This window comes from Enoplosus armatus, chromosome 9 (genome assembly GCF_043641665.1).
Source record: "Enoplosus armatus isolate fEnoArm2 chromosome 9, fEnoArm2.hap1, whole genome shotgun sequence".
NCBI lineage: Eukaryota > Metazoa > Chordata > Actinopteri > Centrarchiformes > Enoplosidae > Enoplosus > Enoplosus armatus.
The window spans coordinates 18,111,286-18,133,020 of record NC_092188.1 but is presented as its reverse complement, the minus strand read 5'-3'; the positions used below and the strand labels follow the sequence as shown (position 1 = coordinate 18,133,020).

The 21,735-nt window shown below is 41.2% G+C and overlaps 1 protein-coding gene across 1 annotated transcript in view; it reads left to right on the top strand.

The window, feature by feature from the left end:
- LOC139289896 (exostosin-1a-like) overlaps positions 1–21,735 on the top strand; it is a 34,426-nt gene that overhangs the window by 1,524 nt on the left and 11,167 nt on the right. The window contains exon 2 of the mRNA XM_070911556.1: positions 20,795–20,888. Within this exon, the coding sequence (XP_070767657.1) occupies positions 20,795–20,888 (94 nt within the window). The remainder of the gene's footprint in view (positions 1–20,794; positions 20,889–21,735) is intronic.

Here is a 21,735-nt window from a genome sequence, read left to right as displayed (position 1 = left end):
CAAGAGCATTAAGCCTGGGATATCATGTACATAATTTGTTATTATACTTTCCAGAGATGAGGCAGTATGATGGGTGTATTTCTAAATGCAACATGGTCTGAGGGCTGTCTAGATCCCACTTTTCCCTGATTTAATTCCTTTTCATTGTGCACATCTGAGTTACTCCACACCAATAGAAACGCTTTAGTGGGCAACAGTTATTTGTCGCTTTCAAATAGCACTCATATCATAAGACTTTATTTTCCCAAATTACACATCACGAGGTAGAGATAAGTAGATTTGCTGTAATGTCAGCTACAAGAGCCACTCTATTAATGTAATTCAACTGATATCCCCATCTGTCTATACAGCCTGCTATTCAGCAGTGGATAAATCTGCTTCTCTTGCTCTCGGCATTTCCACCTTTGTGCCATGTAATATGAGTCCTGATCCTCTCTGTTAGAAATTGTCAATACAACACAAAAATGCACACATAGTGATCATGATGCACACAGATAACAATCTTATGAGAAAGTAGATGGTCCATTCTGGAAAGTGATGTACCATGTTCAAAGTCATTAAAGATATGTTATACAAAAAAAATAGAGTAGTTGGGGAAAATGTACAACTCAAACCAGCTGCAAAGTTATACAATACAAAGTAATACTGTCTCTGTAACTAGTCTCCATCCCTGCAAAAATATTGCACAGCTTCATTGCCTCAGAATGTTTCTCTATGATCATCACTCAGTCCTACAGTTAAGCCATACTGTTTTCTGTACCCAAATCTGATGAGCAAACTGGCGTCTGTCTCCCTGCATTGGCCAGTGGGATTCATTTCGTGTCCCCCCAGACTGTGCTGTGTTGTTACTGGTGACTGTGTGGCGCTGGGTGTTTGACTGTGGCTCTTTGGAGTGGATTAGTGGGGACAAAGCGCTGGTGCCAGTAAGGGGAAGCCACTATGGCCCCTGTTTGCTCAGTCATTTCCCAGACAAACCCAACTGCATCAGCCAGGAATGCCCTGGCCCCAACCTGTGTCCTGCGTGACCCCTCTGTTGTTTAGGGCCTGCTGTGATTGACCCCCATGTCAACTCTTTACCGTGTTGTTGTCAGTTGTTCAGTTTGGGTAACAGACGATTTCATAGTATGTAAAGGGGTCTGCTATGAAACCTGGCTGCAACATGGATTACAGTAATAAACTGGTTCCGATGTCTTTTCATATCATGATGTCTAATGTGTTTGCTCAGCATTGATCCTCAGAGGATTCTCATGTTTGTGTCTGCCTGTGTAGGTAGATATCAGCTTATGAGGTTCATTCATTGGCTCAGCAGAATAACATTCTCCATATCACTCTTAAGACATGAGCTATCTGCTCTCTCTCTGCCTCTTTCTGCCAGCTCACTGCTTGCTGCCAAGTGCTGCCAGGGAGTGATTTCACACAGTGAGATGGGTGGCATCAGAGCAATAACCCAAAGGAAAAAATAATCCTCCTGTCATTAAGTAGTATTGGGGGAGAAACAGGCTTTGGGTATCTCTCTAGCCCTCGCCAGCTTAGCTCCATTGCATGGCCACAGTATGTTCAGTGGTTCTCAGTCAGTGCATCCTCAGTAAGCCACATCACTTGATCCCCCGTCCGCTGCAGATTTAATGTTAAATTGAATAAAATTAATTTACTGATCCTGACCTTACCTTCTCCTTTCGCTGGTAGAGTCAACAAAGTCTGTATGTTGCTGCAACTAATACGATTCGGTTGCAGTTAAACAGTGAGGAGCATAGTTTCAAATGGAAAACTTGACTATGTTCTTCTTCTAAGCCCATCTGTGATGAACTCAGATCTGTTCATTCTGTCATGAAGGCACACCTTTTTCAGATCACAATTCCAAACTCAGATTTCTGCAGGTTTACACTGAAGTGTAAAGTGTTGATAGTGTGGACTTATCACAACAGGCCTTGGTCAAGCGCAATGGCAACAACTCTTAAATGCATGTGTTGCATAGACAGGATAGAGCCTACAGGAGTAAACTGTGGTTCTACTGTTTCGAGTGGATACTGAAATTAAACACCAAAGTTTTCATAACAGACACGTTTCCATGGTTTGTGTACGTAAAAGAGATGAAGTAAAAAGTGCATGCATCTGAGCCAGATATTATAAATATTTTATGAGAGGTTTGTTTGTTCCGGATCTGGTAAAAAATATCTTGCACAGTGATTTTACAGAACACAGTTTGAGGCTATTGGGACTCATCTATTGCTGGTTCACTTGCTGTATTGGGCTTTATTTATTAATTGCTTTCTTGGCTCTAGTCACCAGTACAGTGGAGCATGAAAATCCCATGATTACAATAAGTGAGTCTGTTTGGAGTGCAAGTTGGGTGGGGTTTTTCCTTTTTTGGCGTGGAATCCAAATGGTTAACATTATGTCTGACAGGACTGATTCATCAGTCCCCAAAAGCTGAATTATTTTCAGTTGGTAATTGTACCCAGACCTTCTCTGTATCCCTGGCCTGGCACCCAGCTATGCAAGGCTTTCCAAAGGGGTGAGACTCGGAGGGACCAAAGATGTGGGTGGGACAGTAGTCAAGGAAGCCAGTTGCCAAGGAGATCAATATTTGTTTCCAGGTGAACGGTTTCTGACTGTATTGTGCTGTAAAACACACTAGTAGATGGTTGCAGCATGCTGCAAATTGGAAAAATATCAAGTTCTTAAAAATATCTCCCTGGATTAAGCAGCTGTTTGTCAGACAGATGGATTTAGTAAACGTGTCAAATATATTAACAGCTATAGGTGTACTGCATTAATGCTTATTCTTACTTATAGTATCATCTCACTTGAGATTTTGCTCAAATGCCAGTTTGCACAATCTGTGGGTAGTATGCAGGTTGTCGTGTATAATTGTGAGTGAGTTGCACTGTCCTGTTATATAGCCCTATGGGTCAGACAGTACAGTCTGTGGTCTAACTGGGTGGAAGTAATAGTTTCTGTGCCTGGCTGTGGCCCTTTGTGCAACAAATCCCTCTTATCCTCTCCCACTGACAACAAGGAAGTTGTGACAGACTGAATGCAGCCTCTCACCATAATTACCATGTAATGGCCATGTCATTTTTGTGTAATAGTCCAGACTCCATTCTCCAGATGTTGGCTTGGTATGTATATGGGTTTTTTGATTCACGGTACTTATGAGGCCTGTTTGAAGGTATAATGACGTTACATCTGTACACTTCACTGCATTGCATGGTACACTGTCTGATTATATTGTTTATTTAGTGCATAATATTTATAAACTCTGTTCTCCAATCGTGAGATTTCATGGTCTTAGATAACATACCAAGTAGTAAACAAAGCAATCTGTGTTTTTGTAAGTCTTTGTTACTTATGTCTGCTTGTGGCTCATTTAGTTTCTCTCAGTGGTGATAGGAATTGGCACTCCGACAGGTATCCTAGGTACAGTAAAAGAGGTTTTGTTTAGCATTGCTGTACACCTTTACAGCTGTGATGAATATTGCTTGTATACCTGTTGCAGATTCCCACATATACCTGTAAATTAAATATGTGGGGAAGATCGAGTCAAGGGGTATTGCTGAATTCTTCCTTTATGAAAAGGTCCCACATTTTGGCTTATAAAAGCCTGGATCAGGTATGATGCATCAGTGTCTCTTAGCTATCTCCTTTTTTGTATTTACATATCCTACTTGTTATGTCTGGCCTGATAGGGCATCTTGTCCAAGGATTAGAAATGTCAGGTTATATCCCACATATTTGTGTTTTGCAAGTAAACTACAGCATGTCTCCATTTTGCTTGTTTACCTGTCATGTCCCTGCTGTTTCCAGCCAGTGGGTAGAGTCAACTTTTGCTTCCCGCTTCACCACATTCTGTCCTTCAGACTCCTGCACTCAGCCACAGTGTACAGGCCAGTAATACAGCCAAAGGAGAGAAGAAAAGATACAGCAGGAGGCAGGTCAGATGCAATTTTAACCTCAAACTGAAAGCCCTCTCACAGCTTGTTTCCAATTAAGAGGCCCTGCCAAGCGAGAGAGTACGAGAGCGATAGAGTGAGAGATGAGGGGAGCTGGAGAGACACAGAAGAGTGGGAGAGACACTCAGAGAGTGAGTTGGAGGAAAAAGTAGGAACACAAAGAGAAGGAGCAGTGATGGTCTGAGAAACTGAAAGAAAGAGGGAAAAAGTGAAAACAAGAGAGAAGTAGAAAAGAGGAAAAACACGTCAGCCATCCAGCAGTGAGAGGTGAGTGCAATAGCTGGCTTGGTGCTGACGTTGGTCTGCTAGGTGTATTTATAGACTTGCAGGGTTTTAATCCTCTGTATTGGCCAAAGCCCCTGGCAGAGGGCTGCTAGCCAACTTGATGCAGGCTTTACAGAGCTTGGGGAAAATGATAATCATTGGGGGAGGATGGTCGATCTCTGAGTTCCTGCACATTAACTTTAAGTGCTTCACAATCTTGTCTACAATTTCAAGACACTGGATTTAGGTTAACATTTAGGTACCAGTTAGGTTTAGCTAGAGTTATACTGTTTATTTGCTTTTTGTAACCTTTTTTTGAATAACTGAATATTCCCATGATAGCAAACTAATTCTATCTGCTCGGTTTACAATACGTAATCCATTCTGGTAAGCTAGACCACAAAGTGTGTGTAGTAAAGGTACCTGAGGAGATGCAGTATTCCCATGATGACGGTGTGTTTTCTCTGGACTGAAATGGGGGTGTCATTTGAAACGACGGTGTTGCTTTCTGTATTAAGTTGGTCGCATTGTTTACAGTTTACCTGTTCAGTCTGCAGTCTGGGTTTCTTTTACACAGTGGTTTTGGCTGACTTTATAGCAAACATGTGTGCCAGTAGTTAATTCTGTGACTTAATTTTATGAAAAGATTTTTCTCAAAGGCTCCTCCAGTCACCTCCATTTATAGCTCAGGTCTGCCAGTATACCATCCACAGTTGGCCCCGCTGAAAAGAGCTGAATGACACAGCAGGCAGTGAAGAAGGCTGGTAAACCACAAAACCACTCTGCACAAATGATATGTTTGCTCTTCATCGATGCAGGCCCAGAAGTGACACTTACATGACCACACAATAATAGTGAAATGGTCAGTGTTTTGAATACAGTATCCGATGGGTTGGGCTGGACCAGTTTGCATATGAAAGTAAGAGGCCTGCAGGTACCAACACAGTGTAGTCTGTGTACAAGCAGCAGCAACTCTTCTTGCTGAGTAAACTCAAGTCCCTCATGATGTTTCCTGTTCCCAGAAGTTGCATTAGTCTCTCAGCTTGGTCTTGGTCTCTCATCTGGTGCTTACTGCCACTCAGTTCTACTTGTGAATTTTATTTTTTCTTACATTCATCTTCACAATAATGTATTGTAGCCTACACACGAACAATACTGAATTGGCTGATGGGACTACATTTTGCAATGTATATGTATCTCTATTACATTGTGTTGTCAGTTTAACTTATGTTGCTAATTTCACACCTGAATGTTGTATAAATCCAACATGATCTGACATTTTTTCCGCTGGCTGTTCATTTCCCTGTCTTGTCTCCAAGGCTGTAAACAGGTTGAATCCCGCAGAGGAAAATGCTGGCACAATCAGCCACTGACAACAATGAGTTGAGATCAGCTCTTCTGAATGCTGTGATTGGGAACAAGTTTCATATCTTTGTCTGCTGATATTCATGTTTCCTAATGATGATAGACAATACAACAGGAAATGTATGTCAGTATGACGCACTGAGCTTTCTGCTTGTATCTCTCCAAATTTTCCACCATAGCTTTTTGGGGTTTCAGTATATTTCTTCTTGATGAATGGCTTGTTTGTATGTGAATTTTAAGTAGTTATATGACTGGATGTTTGAAAGATTCTTTTATTATAGCAACAAAAATATGCTTTTGTACGCTTTCTGTTTTAAAGTAGATGAATTACATCAACCAAAGATGTGCATAGTGGATCTTCTGGCTGATGAATACTGTGTAAGAGGGGATTTAGCCTTTAGGTCTAATGGCCCATAGCCTTGTGTTAAAGGGGTGAAGGGCTGAACTAGATGGATGATGCACAGTTTCCCTATAGGGGGATTACAAACTGCTCATATTTAGAGAGCTCATGTAAGTGATATCTGTGGAAACAAATGCAGGAAAGCGGATAAGTGAGCAGCCACGCTATCACATGGCGGCTGGCATTGTTGTTCTAGATAACAGCATCATGTCATGCAAAAATGTCTAAACTGACTCTGACTTTTGAGTGAAGACACGTTAAACTGACCTACTGAGTTAAAGCTCTTCCTATTTACGCACCACATCTTTGAGTCAAGCCAATGAGCATGTGCATAATGTCTTCGCCTTCTGTCTGGTCACTTTCTACTGTACTTTTAGTAGAAGCATGAATGAATGAAGGTCATCTGAAACGGCTGTAAAGATGGTGTATTTATGAACAGCCAGGGACCTACTGATTGATTTATTATTGCTTCTGAAGAATAATCTCTGCTAACTTTACTACAATACTACAAATACTTAGTACAAACATTTATCCTAAATTTTTTGATGTTTCAAATGTTCATCAGTTGTAAGTAAACCAAAGGAATTGTATGAATGTGTGTAGGCAAGCTGTGTAAATCCGCTTATATATGCTTTATTTGTATGATGATTTACAGATATCTGCCATGTGAAATATACTTAATTGTGTTCTTATATGTGCGCATGTATGTATGCACATATGTCTGCTTAATCCCGGAAAGTGCAGAAAGTGGACCCGGAAAGAATCGGCATACTCATCTCTCAATTGATTGCCATCTCATTTTTCACTGCCAGGATTTATAGAGAGGGAGGTCGAGGGTGAACGGAGGGTATTACCATCAATGTTCACGTCTCATCACTCATTAATTACTACCGGTGCCTGTGAAGTAGCTAGATCTACATTACCTTGACTTCAGCTCTCGGCCAGTGACTTGGTGGCGCAGCTTAATTTAAGAAGAGTTGAAATCTGGCAACTTGTGGCATTATTGGGAGTCTTTTTACTGTTGTGTACTTGAGCATATCCTTGAGTGGTTGCAGCGGTTTCTTTCTCTCGTCTCTCTGATTCAAATTCAAATCTTCTTTATTTGCTTGAATGGGTTTTAGCCGCACTCTCACTCTCTTTGGAGGCTAGTTGTACAGGACAGAGGGCAGTACCATTTGTTTGCCATACCCCCTCCCTCCCTCCCTCTCTCTCCTGTCCTGACAGGATGATGTATGTCTTGTCCTCGGCAGCCATGTGCAGGTGATATATTCCAGCTGGAATGCTGGGAGGATGGAATAAGGAAAGGCATGTCCATGTGCCAGACACAGAGTGTGGTCCATTCCAGGAAGAGCTTTTCTGTCATCATGGGGAGGCACATATCACCATTTCCTTGCTCCTTGACAGATGTGATTAAGTTGGGCTGGATAAAAACAGGAAGGCGGAAAGCAGCGGGTGCTGCCAAACACACATGGATCCAAGAGGGTTAGGGTGTGGAAAAAGTGAAACATAAAGGGTAATGAAACAAAAGCAACACTTTATGGTGATGGAGATGAATAGGATGACCTTTGGGTAGTAACAGAATTGATCTAAAATCAATTTTTATGGTGTTTTGGCCTGATTAGAGAGGGTTTTCTGGACCTCAGGCAGATTTTTTAAGTACGTTTGTTTGTTGGAGCTGCTGTTGTACTAGGGTACAGAAAAGTGCTCCCTGGTCCACCTCAAACCATTGGTCTATGGTCTGTTTTTGGCCAGCTCTGGTGCCATCCTCTGATATGATTCTATGTGATTTGTTGACTGTGTGTGAAATGCCTTTAGTGACATAGAACGTGACAAAGAAGCTAAGAAATTATAAAGTAGATTTAACTTTAACATTTGATAGGTTTCTTTGCCAAAGCCATCTTAAGTGCCACTGGTGGAGCATCTTGGGACAAAGATGTAACTTTATGGAACTAACTCATCATTCAGCAAGCCAGTGTTTGCGTGACCCAGGAGGCACATTTACAGTCCTTTCAAGCGCTCAGATAAGTTGCTTGCTCGGCTTGACAGGGACTTTCTCAATTATCCCTCATGTACAATGAAATGTGTTGTGAGAGCTACATGCAGAATTAAGCGGCACTCTAAAACCAAGGCCACCCAAATCCTATGGGCTTTTAATCCTTCAGTCAGTGTAGAGAGTGGACCTGCCAAGCCCATGGACATAGAGTCTCTAAATCTCTGTGACTCTTGACTCAGAGCCACAAAATGTTTTTTTTTTATATTTGTTATAATGGAGGAGGGGATTACAGTACAATAATAAATAGCCTTAGTATTTCTGATTTGGAGAGAGGAACTGACGTATCCTGAAGAGTTGGGCCACATGAGTGTGATTGTCCTTGTATCTTCTCAATGGTACTTTGGCAATGTATCATCGTCACCATGTGGGACCATGCTGTGTTGTGTTAATGTAACCACACTTGGCTGCATAGAAAAATTACCAGCCACCAGGTTGCGGTGCTTGGCTGGGTAGTGACTTGGATCATCAGATAAAACTGGCACACAAACACACACACACAGATATGCTATCTCTTGCTGTCCTCTTTGGACTCCACTTTGTCAGATAAGGGCTTCAACTGGCTCTGTGAGAGGAAGGGAAGCGCCAGCACGCATGTTGATAACCCTGGGTATGTGATAGTCTTAACTCTTCCGTGAAATGGTGGCCTTATTCAACCTCTTCTTTGTTGCAATCCTTAACAGATGAAGTGGCCATTTAGACTCACAATAATGTTATACTCACCAAATTATGTCAAGAAGAAAAGCAACAGGATAGTTGAATGAGGACAAATTTGGAATTGGTTGCAAACAAGTAAATATTGACAGAGAGTCAAAGCAACTGTTTCGTTTGTAAACCACTTTCTGTTTTAACAAATGGGTAAGTTGCTGTGATTTCAACTGAAATGACTTAGACTGTGATTTTTTGCCTGTTGGCTAAGCTTCATGCAGTTTCTTCCCTTCTCTCACCCAGTGAAATCCGTGACTTCCGCTTGTGAGGTCACAACCAGAGGGCAAGACAGGAAGTGTTGTCTTTGATCTTTCCCGCTGTTCAGACTAATTACCTGCCCGCAGCAGCAAGCACTGCTGGCTGTGGAATTCATTAACAGATGGTATAAGCTTTGTTCTGGGCCAGAGTGTCTGCAAGGATAAATAGGAATTCAGCTGCCTCAGAGGGTGCTGTTGTGCAGTCTAATTCCTCTCTGAGATCAGGCTAACCTGTCCTTGGGTGTAACATGGAGAGGCCAGTGATGATGTGGAGCCACATTTTCACATTCATCTGGTGGGCTATCCCACCTAAAAGTAGTTGTATTGGTCTTGTTGTCAGATTGTCTAAAAACTCTTCTAGATCTTTTGGCAGCTTGGTTAAAAAATGTACAGTATGTACTTTTGATAGAGAGGAGAAAATGGATCATTAAAATAGTTGACAATGGCAGACGTTTCGCCTTTCGACAGTTGAAACATAACTGTACAAAAGCAGTTGGAACTCAGCATTGTCTGCATGGTGCTAATATGTTAGACGTGGTGTTCATGTCCTGCTAAATAGGAGGTGATGACTGTGACAGGGTATGACAGTAGTGCTTTAAGTGACTCACAGTAATTAAACCCATGTCAACCCTCCTCGTCCTCCCTCTGCCCTCCCCGTGACCTCAAATGTGTTTTGATGGGTGACAGTATCGGCCATTTTACATCCTGTGTTGGGCAACAGTTTTGCTGTATTTGTTTTTAGCTGGATTATACATCTTTATAAAATTCCCCACAATCAATTTTTAGATATTTTTGTGATTATCCGTTGAATAATTAAAGGTTTGCTAAGTTGTGAACAGTGGAACTTTTTTAGTTTTGCAGCATATATTTTACCTCTCTGTAATAAGTGTATGAAACGTTACCAAGACTTTAACTTGTACACTCAGTAGGGTCGTACATGTGTAGGTGTGTGGTGTATAATGGTATCACTGTAGGATTAGGTGGCCCTCCCCAAAAGTCATCACATTAGTGAGTGAGGATTTATTAGATAGGTTAAAACCTGAGTGGTGGTAGGCTGTGGCTTATGACAAAGCTGGCCCTCCATTCAGTTTAAGCCTTCATGAGAATGACAGTGGTACAGAGATGTCATTGCAGGTCATAAATGCCACAACATACAAGTTGTGTATTGTTTACCATGATTGTTGTATTAATAAACCTGTAGATCATTAAATAATTTGACAGGCCTAGTAGTATTTCCTGCCAGGAAAAAATAGACATGAAATGTGCAAAATAGTGCTGCTTTACTAAAATAGAAACGTGTTGAATGCCTCTCTGGATGTTGATGTCTCAATGCTTTGAGAAAAAAAGATTGTTTAATTCAGCCACAGACATTCAACAAATAAGGCATTCCCTCTTCATCTTCATTTTGAAGAGCATTGCCAATGCGTTAGTCAAATGCCACAAATTTCTGCTAGTTGCTGCAATTTTGTGTATCCTCTGGGATAAACGGCAGTATTTTCCCCTTTTCCCATCATCATTAGTACTGCCGCCACCCTGTAATCTCTCTTTCTGTCACTGAGGCAATGGGGCTTCTCTCCTCTGTGGTCTTGTAATTGTGAGGTAATCATCTTTTCCCTCTTGAGAGCTAAAAGACTGTGTTTACACTTAGTTTTTGGCGGCTCAACTTGGCGAGAGACATTAATTTACTCTCAGCAGCAGAATGAAGCTGCTCCTCATTACTTCACACTGGCTTTGCACTTAGAGCCCTTATTTTCCCAGTGCATTAGAGGCTTTTTGACATCGGCAGGTAGGATAAACTCAGTTTTCTCTCTATTTTTCATGTGGTGTATTCATTTTAGTTGTTCTGAGATATTTGTCTCTGAGATTTCTGCCTCCTTCCCAATACATTGAAGGTAAATGGATTTTTTTGTGAATAAAATTACATTTAAAATATTTGACAGCGACACAGTAGCTTTGGATAATCCACAGAACATCAGTGTGTTCAACAATTTTCACTGGAGGTATTTTAGCTTTCTGAAGAAATAGAACATGCGAAAACTGTTGAAAGTGTGCTCTGTCATGGGGCCAGTGTCTCTGGAAAGAGATTTTTTTTCCAATGCACCAATAAGCATCTCAAATCAAATTCCATTTACCTCCATTATACTGAATTGACATTCTGGAGATCAAATGAAAATAATCTCTTTTAGTAATGTGGGTCTCTTTTTCACATGCTTGAATTTGATCTTTGCTTCATGGGGTGGTGTGACATTTGTTGGGGACAGTTAAAATAATCCAAGCTGGTTTGGCAGTGCTATCACCTCTACTAACCTCAGCTGACCCCCCTGGATATTCAGCTTTTGCATTATCCCTTGCGCTGTCCTCTATCATAAGTGTCACATGGACACACGTGTGGTCCAAAAGTGCAAAGACCCACTGAAATGTAACCGGCCATCACATGCAAACAACATAAAAATCCCAAACTTTTCCTTCCCCCACTACTCACTCTCTATCCCTCTCTCTTGCCTGAAACACTTGCATAAGGCCATCCCCTGGTATGTCCTAAAAAAAAACTCATTCCTGTACATATTCATACATGCACACACTCACGCACATGGTCCGGCAGTTCGGCTGACGCATTACCCCTCCGATATTGTCCCAAATCACACCCACACACAAACACAAAATGCTTCAAAACAGAATTTCTCAGTCCAGGCAGATCCCAGCCTCAGCAGTCAGGCTTTATCTAAATCCCTCTCCCGGCATGATGGATTGGATCAGATCAGACATGGCCCACAAGTCCGTTTGATGGCGCATTGATAGCAAATTCAGTTGATAACATCCCTTATTCTGAACTAAGAGAGACATTACAAAGTCCCCTTCTCCCTGTCATGGCTTGTCACAGGTGCTTTGCCATTAAAGGGAGGAGGCTGTCTGTGAGCTGACAGGGTTTTTCACCCCGGTTAAAAAACCAATTGATGTTTGGAAAAGCTGGCCACATGCTGATGCATTCACAGAGCTCACACAGGTATACAGATACTTGCACAGATGCGCTTAACCTTACGTTTTATTCCATCCATTCTCATTTTTGCTGATTACATTTCCATCTGTATTCTGCTCTCCTTCGCCTCTCTTATTCTCCTGTTTTTCTACATCCCACCCTCCCTCCCCTCCCCTTCACCCCCACCAGCTCCCACCCATTCATCACTCTCTCCTTTCCTGTTTCCCTCTGCTCCACCCCTGTGTCATTCAATTCCTTTCTCCTCTTCATCACTATCTCCCTTCTCACATCCTTCTATCTCTTCCTCCATCCGTCCCTGCTTGGCCCAGGAACAGAGACATTCCTAACCTGGACTTATCTCCCGTGCAGAACAGCCACTGCTACAGCAGCACCAGCTAGGCTCTATCTCTAACAGATGTCAGTTACTGGCTGTTTGACAGCATTCCTTCAAGCTCGGGGACCGCTCAGATTAATCTGCTCAACTTCCACCTTTGTTCCCAATATGAGACACTTACTGCCCATCCAGAGACTTGTGCCTTTTGTGTTTATTCATTCATGCATTCACTCATTCAGTAAGTAATTTACCAAAGCCATGTTGTTGGTTGATAGCTGGACCAAGAGATCTGGAAGTTTGTCAGCCCACAAAAGTTGGTAAGTGACTTCCTTGGATCCAGAATGATGAATAAAATGTGAGATGTGGTGAATAAATAGTGGTCTAGACAATTCCTTTTTCTTGTAAGGGCAGGCTGTAAACTCATGAAGGACCACACCATATTACTCAGGCTGAATGTCCTGTTTGGAAATACAGGATTCACTCTTAAATATATTTCTATTCCTCACAATCATTCTCGGCTATTGCCAAAAGAGGGCAAGTCTCTCCCTCATTGCTGCAGTCAAATAATTTGACCCAAGCTGTCTGATCTGACATCTTTATGTTGCCTGACTTTACAAGTCAGCCCTGACATTCCAGTGCTAATGGCTGTTCCTTTAACAACAGTCATTTCATTATCTCCAAGACTCCCTCGTTCTGGTTTTTGGTATCCGGAGAGCACTTCAAAGCATCCCTCTCATCAAGCTGACGACTGGCTGATTTAGAGATGTGGGCAATGCTTCCTCCAAACTCCTAAAGGATTCAGTGAAATTCAGAAGCTCTTTATGACCCAAAGTGGATGGATGTTGATAAATCTGTGTGTTATGGTCAGTATGTGTTGAGCTTGCTGGAACTAACACTAGGGCGTGTATGACTCCATTTTCAGGAGGGATGTTTGTAGAGATGAAAGTTTTTTTTGCTTTTTGGTTCTCCTGGTGAGAGAGGGCTTAAGATGGATGAAAGCAGAGAAGAGGAACAAGGAAAAGAAAAGTGATAGAAGATTCAAAGCATAGTAATTAGGTGAATTAACCTGGGGTCATGTAGAACTGTGGTACAGCTCGAGACCCCCCTCTGTGTGTCTGTAAATGTTTTATGAAGCTGTCTTTGAACTCATTTACCAGAGGAAGATGAGTTAGCCCAAAGTGCCTTGAGGAAATGAGTAAAAGGCTTTGTTTTTCAAAAAGCCATATTGGTATCAACATCAACTTTGCTCCATTGACTGAGGGGGGAGCAGATAGTGCTCCTTAAACCCCATTAAGCAGCAGTGTTAGTTCTTATACCGCTGGAAGTGTAACAACCATGAACCTTTCTTCTGTTCAATATGTGTACTGAAAACAAACAAATGCAGTGATTTTAGTGCAATTGGTCCCCTTATTGCCATCCATTGTCACAAATATGCCTCATTGAAGTTAAGAAATTATCCCTGCGTTCAACCGCCTCTGATTTTTCATTTGCCTTCTGTTTATTCAGACAATCAATTCCATTTTCTCATGGGACACAAATGATCAATAACCATGATGTAGTCTACTGGGGTCCAAGCTTCACCATGAAAAGAGACGATTCCTTACTAGCATGTTTGACCTTTCTTGAAGATGACTTTGGAAATATAGACTATGTAATGGGTACTGGATATTCCCGCTCAGAAAATGTTTTTTACCTGTGAACGACTTACAATGTCCATTTGCACTTGGAAAACCTACATAAAGGAAAATGTAGAATTATGCACCTTTTATCCTTCAGGTGTCATGACACAGCCAAGCTTGTGTAATAACGTGTAGTTTTTTCAATTAAATTCTTGTTGTCCCTGAAGCTGTACTGCTGTACATACACTTTTTCCCCCCAGTATTACGTCCCCATCTATGCTCCAGGTAACGTCAGCCAGCTCCATTGCTTATAAAAAAGTTGCTCATCTGTCATGGCTGCAGGTAAAACAGTCAAGATTAACTATGCCATTAAGTACAAGTGCAGTGAATCTCATTCATAATAGTGTTGGCCTCCTATCCTGAGGCCACTGGAATATTTTAAGCTCCTTAACTGTAGCCATGTTAGTGTTGCACGCGTCACATTTATTCTGGCCATTAAATTGTATGTCCTCATATCTCTTAAAAGTTATTGTGCTTTGACTGCATTGCATTGCTGGAAGATGTATCACAATGTAATTTGAATCCACACAGACAAACACTGAAAAATCAAACCTTCTGTGGGGGGATTGGTGTACCAGATCCTTACAAGGGTAAAAAACACAGTGCTTGCATCTAATGTTTCCACATTCCTCAGGGATCACTTTCTACAAAGGTCTAATGGACTCTTTCTATACCAGAGAGCAGTCCACTTTCCAGTATATATCTTGATGGCTAATTAACCCCATGTAACATGAGTAAGGGGGGTGCTCATTAACCCCACATTACGAGCAGCTGTTTGATCACTCTGTGAAGATCAAAACAGTGATGTAATGATTGCTCTCGTGCCTGAAAACAGTGTAATTGTGTTTTTTCTTTTTTACATATGCAGGTCTGATTCAAGTCTTCAAGTAAAAACAAATATACTCTTTCTGGAAGTCAGCGTTTTTGGTGTGTGCATAAGTAAAGCATCCTAGTTTCCCTCCTTGGGCCTGTCACTGTGTGTTGTACATGTCTACCTCTTGGTGCGCAGCCCTGTCAGGGGAAACAAAGCAGCTGGGTAGACGAGGGTCTGGCAGTGTCTTGAGCTATTGAAGTCGCTCTGATGTGTGTTGAGATCAAAATGGGGCTTTATGTGTGTGTGTTTGCGTTGTGTGTGACATTCTTGCCATGGGTGGCTCTGGCTGTGTGGGGCTTGGATACAGCATGCGGTTGTCAACTGCTGTTTTCTCGTCTTTGCCTTTCTCATCCGATGACAGTCACTTTTCACTCGGTGCCTTTCAGGCTGAAATTCCTCCGGCTTGAACTCGTAGTCCTGGCAACAGCCAACTGCCCATCAACTTGGCTCAACTGTGACAGAAAAGAGGAAGCAGAAAATGAAATATGAAGTCAGTACAGGATGGGAGAGGGGTGAGAAAGCGGTATAGTACTACAGCTGCCTTCACGTTCCCCTCTGAAGTCCATCTTAGGGAATTCTCGGTTTTTGAGGATTCTCCCTGTGACCAAGATGAGTGACGACTACACAATGAACTGCGGGCAGTGTATTTTAAAGGATACAAGCTATGGATTTTTTTCTTTCTAGTCGTCTTTTTTGATTATTCAGGTGACCATTTGAAAGCATTATGTTTAACTCAGCCAAACTACTTAGGCCCCTCTGTTGAGTTGTAGTTTGTCCATCATGGTACAGATGAAGGCACAATACATTAGGCCACAGATGAGCCTCCCAAGGTCCATCTTTGATGATGATTGACAGCATGGGGTCCGTTTACTTGTTCTTTCCCTTTAACTCCAGCTTACTGTATGATCAGTTTTTAGTTGAATTACCGTAACTACCAAGATTATTTGCAAAATAATGTTTGAAAATATTTGTTGGAACTTCTTTGAGTATTCTCATCCATTCTTGAATATATATATTTCTTCATTTGTTTAACATGTCAGGAACCAGGACAAGATGTTTTAAGTGTTGTAAAAATGATGCGAAAAAGCGAATGAAAGGATAAGGATGCCAAAGTCAGGGCCACAGAAATCATGTGGCCTATGATTGGAGCAGTCCTTCTGTGAGACAGCGACAAAAACAGCACAATCTTTTATCGTAGCACTTAACTGGGCCTGTGTCATTTTGAAAATACCACAACACAGCTAAGAGATGCACTATTTTCTCAAGATTCATAAAAATCACATTATCTGTTTCTGTGACACGTCCAAACAAATTATTGGATAAATGAAAGAAGGTGGATCCACAGTCCCTGGTGGACTCGCTGTCCCAGCACAGAAGACAGTTTGACATGTCATAGAGCAGCTGAAGCAGTGCCTCCTTTGATTGCGGTCCTTTCTGTAAGTTGTTATGTTGTAAATGTGTGTGGTCTCTTGCACAGATTATGGAAGACAAACACTTCGGTGCTGTTCTTCTGAGTCTCCTCAGGCACCTGACGGTGTGAGCCATGCATTTCTTTTTCACACCATCCATTCTTGTTGCTAGGAGACTGGTTGATCTTTTTTGACCCATCTCACTTCCTGTTATTCTTTTCTCTTTCTGTGAATCACACTGTGCTCCTTTCCTGCAATAATAATAAATGACATTTAATTACATCCATGAATGAATAGGTTTATACAAGGATAGCATATCAGTAGATCTCCAGCAGCAAAAGGTGATGGTTTACCATTTTACTGTCACTTTTACTTTCTCTTGTTTCCAATGAGAATCCTAGAAAATTGAGACATGTACCAGGAATAGACTGTTCCATTATTGATCTTTGTGTTGAAGTGATGATGCTGTGATGCTGTATTAGAACACAAACAGTATTAACTTACCTCCTGTAGATGGAGGGGAATTGTTCGCATCCAAATGAGAATTTGGTCACAAGTTAATTTTCCCAATTGAAACTATGTTACAATTTATAGCAAACAAGTCACAGTATATATATATAAATAATATATAACCTTTATTTAATCAGGAAATCTCATTGAGATCAAGATCTCTTTTGCCAGAGAGACCTGAGTACAGCAGGTAGAGTGAAAAACAAACATAGCCAGGCATAACAAAAGGACATACTGCATCAGAGACAATCACACATCACTAGATAGATAAAAGTATATATTATATAATTTGGTCTTAAGGAGATGGTGGTAGAGAGCATTTTCTTACCTGTTGGTCCAAAATATTGTTTTGTTCAACTGGGTTGAGATCTGGTGACTGTAAAGGCTGGAGCATTTTATTTACATCATTTTCAATCCAATCCTTGAGCCCTGGTGCACGGCGTCTGCATTTGATATTTGATATTTGTTTGTCCACTCTTTTATTAAGGTTTTTCGTTTAATTTGTCCCCCGTCTGTATGTTCCAAATGACAGTGCTCTGGTCCTGCCAGCCCCTGCTTTAGACCCTTTGCTTACACAGGGTGCATGGAAAGAGTCTATAGTTTAAGTTGTTCTTACTTCTTAGAAATATTCAGGACTAGTATGTGAGCAGTCACAATTGATTAGGCTATATCATCTTTGGGAAAGTTTGTATACCCACAACTTCCACTCATTGTTTCCAGACAACACACTATATGAGAATTACTTTCTTATAGCACTGGAAATGAAGCTCTTAAAAGCCTCTAAAACACACTTGAAACACACTTCTTTTTTACTTCTCTCCATGTCTCTAAGGTCTCACTGTCTCACTCACAAACACATACAAAGTGGTCATATAAAAGAACTGCCATTTCTAAAAGATGGTAGTTTCTAACCAAGAGCAACTGGCTGGTCAAGAAATGTCAACAGTGCAATCGCTCTGCGTTGGTTGAGGTAAAATCCTCAGCGAATGTGTCTGTGTCCACCACATGCATTCTCTCAGGCTGAAGCTTTGTGCACAGCTCTACCGTAGAATACATTGTTCCACATCGTTTCTTAAACTTGGGGAATTCCTGTGCTATCAATTTCAAATTAGTGTAATGCCAACATTGTTATAAATCATATGTTGAAATGATATTCATGAGTTTCATATCCTATTTCTGTTGTCAGACAGTAGTTCATCTCCATATTATTCCTGTAGTTTTAATAATGGCTTTAATAGCAATTGTAATCTTTATTGCAGCACATAGGGAGGTGACAGAAAAGAAAACTCAAGGTCCTTACTACCAATCTGCTACTGTGAGAGTGCTCTGCTCACCAGCAGCACTAAAAATACGGGCCGATGCAGGATTTACCTCATATCATGTGGAGTTAATCACTGACGTTGCAGTGAGATGCAGGGTGGGACTAACTCCTCACTGACGTCCATCCTGATTTTCCTCCAATGAGACCGATCTGTTGAACACCTACATGCATGTACACTTTTGAAATCTGGGGGAAAATGAAACGGAAAATGCACACCAAGACAGGAGTCTGTTTATGAAGAAGATATTTTTGAACGCTCATCCTCTCCACTGACACTCATGCGGTGGCATACTGTGAGGCTGCTCCTCCCCACAGGCAGCCATCTGGAAGAGTAGAGAAGAATGGAGGTATGCAGTTAGAGGAACATCTGGTCTTTTCTGAGTTTGCACTGACAGGAAATGTGATGGATTGGAGATTTACGCACAGCCAGGCCCAGATATGGACCTATACTTTTATTTTTATTGGCCTGCAAAACTGCCAGTTATTACGTGCCTCTGGCTGGATTATTTGTTTGTCATGCTTAATGATAGCCCATCATATCTGTGATGGAGTCAGACTGATGAATCAGATTGTTGTTTCATAATGGATGCACAGATCAGAGCAGCGTCTGTATCTACTATAGCCTACTAATATGTGCTTCATTGATAATGGATTTCTGTGGACATTATAGTGTGTCACTATAGATGGCATGAAGCTTAACTGTTGCTTTTATGCTTTTTGTGACTGTTAATCTTCTCTAAACTCACTGTTGTGGCTGTTAATTGTAAATGGAATGTGTAGTCTAAAGTGGGATTAGCCAGATAGATATTACATAATCACCAAAATTAATTCAACATTGCAGTTGATATTTTACATTGCAGTTGATATTTTACATTGCACTCATTTGTGAGTCCCATATGATAGTAATGTTGGTGCTTAGTAGAATCACTTCAGTAAGACTTTGTGATTTGTGTGTAATGTTTATTGCGATGGATGGTTCCTGACAGAATTCCATCATATGCTCTTTAGGCCACACAGAGAATAAGAGCATAAGAACAGATGCTTGTACACCAGTAGATACTTCAGATGTCACACAACCATGACCTCCAAAAGAAAATGGTTTGTCAGGCCTCTCAGAGGTCAGCCCAAATCTTGTGAACTCAGTTTTCCCTCAAAACTGTGGAGTAGCACTGTTTTTATTTAGAAAACAATGGGTTCTGGTGGGTTCAAACTAGATCCAGCCATCAAACCACGAGTGAATTGAAATTCGTCAATACTTAATCATGCATACCTGCTATTAATGCAAAAGCTAATGTTTCCAGCTGGCTTGGCATCCTCTTTGCTGAATGGAAGATGGAACCACTTGTTAGCAGATGAAGATCCTTTGCTTGACATTTGGCAAGCACTAACTATTAAAAACCAAAACCAGCAGATTTCAATATGAAACATGGAAATACGTGGTAAAGATGGCAGCTCTGTAGTTTGTGCATGTATTTCAGCAATAGTTGAATGTATTGCAGTTTTTAAGATGAAATTATGACCTGGGAATCAACAGTGTCCTATGTCTTTATGTATAATCCTCTATAGCATACATTTAATTGGCTGCCTTGTGTGTCTACTGTATTCTTGAAAACATTGGGGTTGAGATAAACCTCTTCATTACTTCATAAATTGATATTGAAGTGATGAGGTTAACAGACAAGTATATGGGCAGAGACATTTTTGGGATACATTTCACTTAGTTTAAGTGTCATACTTTGTGTCATAATGTACTAATGGGGAACTGCCTGTATGTTGCTGTGCGCTGCCTTTACCCCATGTACGCGACATAAAGCTGACGTGTCTTGGCTGTGCGACGGTCTGTAGAGTTGAAGTGGATCAGTTGAGGCATTACCTTAACACGGACACTCAGCAGTACACTTAGAGACACAGCATGCCTAAGCCATAATAAATCTGTGTACACACATATACAATAAGACCAGAGAAAAACAGCCCCAGGAACGGGCACAAATGATCACTCATATTTACATCCATATTTGCATTCTCATGCAAATGTAGTCTTGAATAGTTTTAAATATAAACTCAAATTTGCATGAATGCTTGTTTACAAATAATACACTTAGAAATCAAATGTGCACATTTTCAGTCCTAACTAATGAAACCCAGTCCAGTGCATGGCAACCAGGCAACACACAAGTGCTCTTTCACACACTCTCACAGGCACACATATAATATTGACACTGAAGGAATTCCAAGCAGCTCCTTAATCCAAGCAAGTGCTGACTGAGGCTTAGATTGGATGAAGGGAGTGAGGAAGGAACGAGAGATGTTGAGATGTGCAGGTGAGAGGGCAAGGGGTTTAAAGATGGGTGGGGAGAAGGGAAGAGAGAGGGGTTGAGATCAAAGTATGGGATTTTTCCTGAAAGTATGTGTGCTTTCCAGGTATTCCATTGTTAAAAAAGAGGTGACTTTTCTGTTCTGTCATCCGTGCTGCACTGAGACTGTTTCAGAAAACTTGGCTCTGCTATTGGCTGTGTTCCTAAAGTCAGGATTTGATTATGAGATCTCATTGTAGCTGTAGGCTTTGTAGAACGTCAATGTTCTGGTGTGTGACTGCTCACATTCTCTGTGATCTTCTGTTAGTGTCATGTACCAATGACTGTTATTTAATTTGTTAAATTCATTGTTGTCTCTTCTTTGCTATCATCCTACAGGTATGACTACAGAGAGATGCTGTACAACTCCACATTCTGTCTGGTACCTCGAGGACGACGTCTGGGTTCCTTTCGCTTCTTAGAGGCTTTGCAGGTCAGCGACACACATACAGATGTTGCTCATTATTGTAAGGCTTAGCTGTTACTAAATCTGAATTATGGTGACTCAGAAGATGCACACCATGCATCTGCTACATTGTGAGTTTGATGATACATGTTAAATCTCTCTCTCCCGTCTTTCCTGTTGCTCTCTATGAACAAATAAAGTGACAAATCCCAAAGAAAAATTGCAGCCACCGTATGTTGTACTGATTCTGTGTCACAAATATTTTGAAGGAATTACTGCAAAATTAAACCCCAATCAAAGGCTGACCCACGTAGATTCTTGTGCAAAAAGAGCTTCTGTCTTCAGGTTTTCAAAGTGCAAGGTACATTTTGGAGTGCTGGCAGCTGAACATAATGACCAAACACAAGTTGAACTGGTTCAAGAAATCTTGTAATGCGTCAGCGCTGAAGCTGTGGTGGCCAAACAATAAAGCCATTAATCAGTGGTTGAGAATGGAAAAAGTGATGTACGGCGTTATTCCCAGTAGCTCTCTCACTCACTGCCAGTCATTTTGTGATTGTGCAGACAGTGTTTATCCAGCTGCCTCTGACTCAGTCTATTCATTGCTGTCCCTACCATCTTTTCTCTCTTCTTTTCCTTTCAATTCTGGTTCTACTTTTTCCATTTCTTTGAGTGTCTTCACCCACCTCCTCAAGTCATCCTCTCCTCTAACACTACACTTACTCTTTTTAATACTGGTGCATTCTTCAACAAGTGTCCCTAATTTTCAATGGTACTGAGCCCATCTCATTGTCTCATTCACACTATCTGCCTACTCACTTAAGGTGTACAGAGATGTCGAAGCTTCTTTAGTTACAGTGCTTTAGGCTCAGAC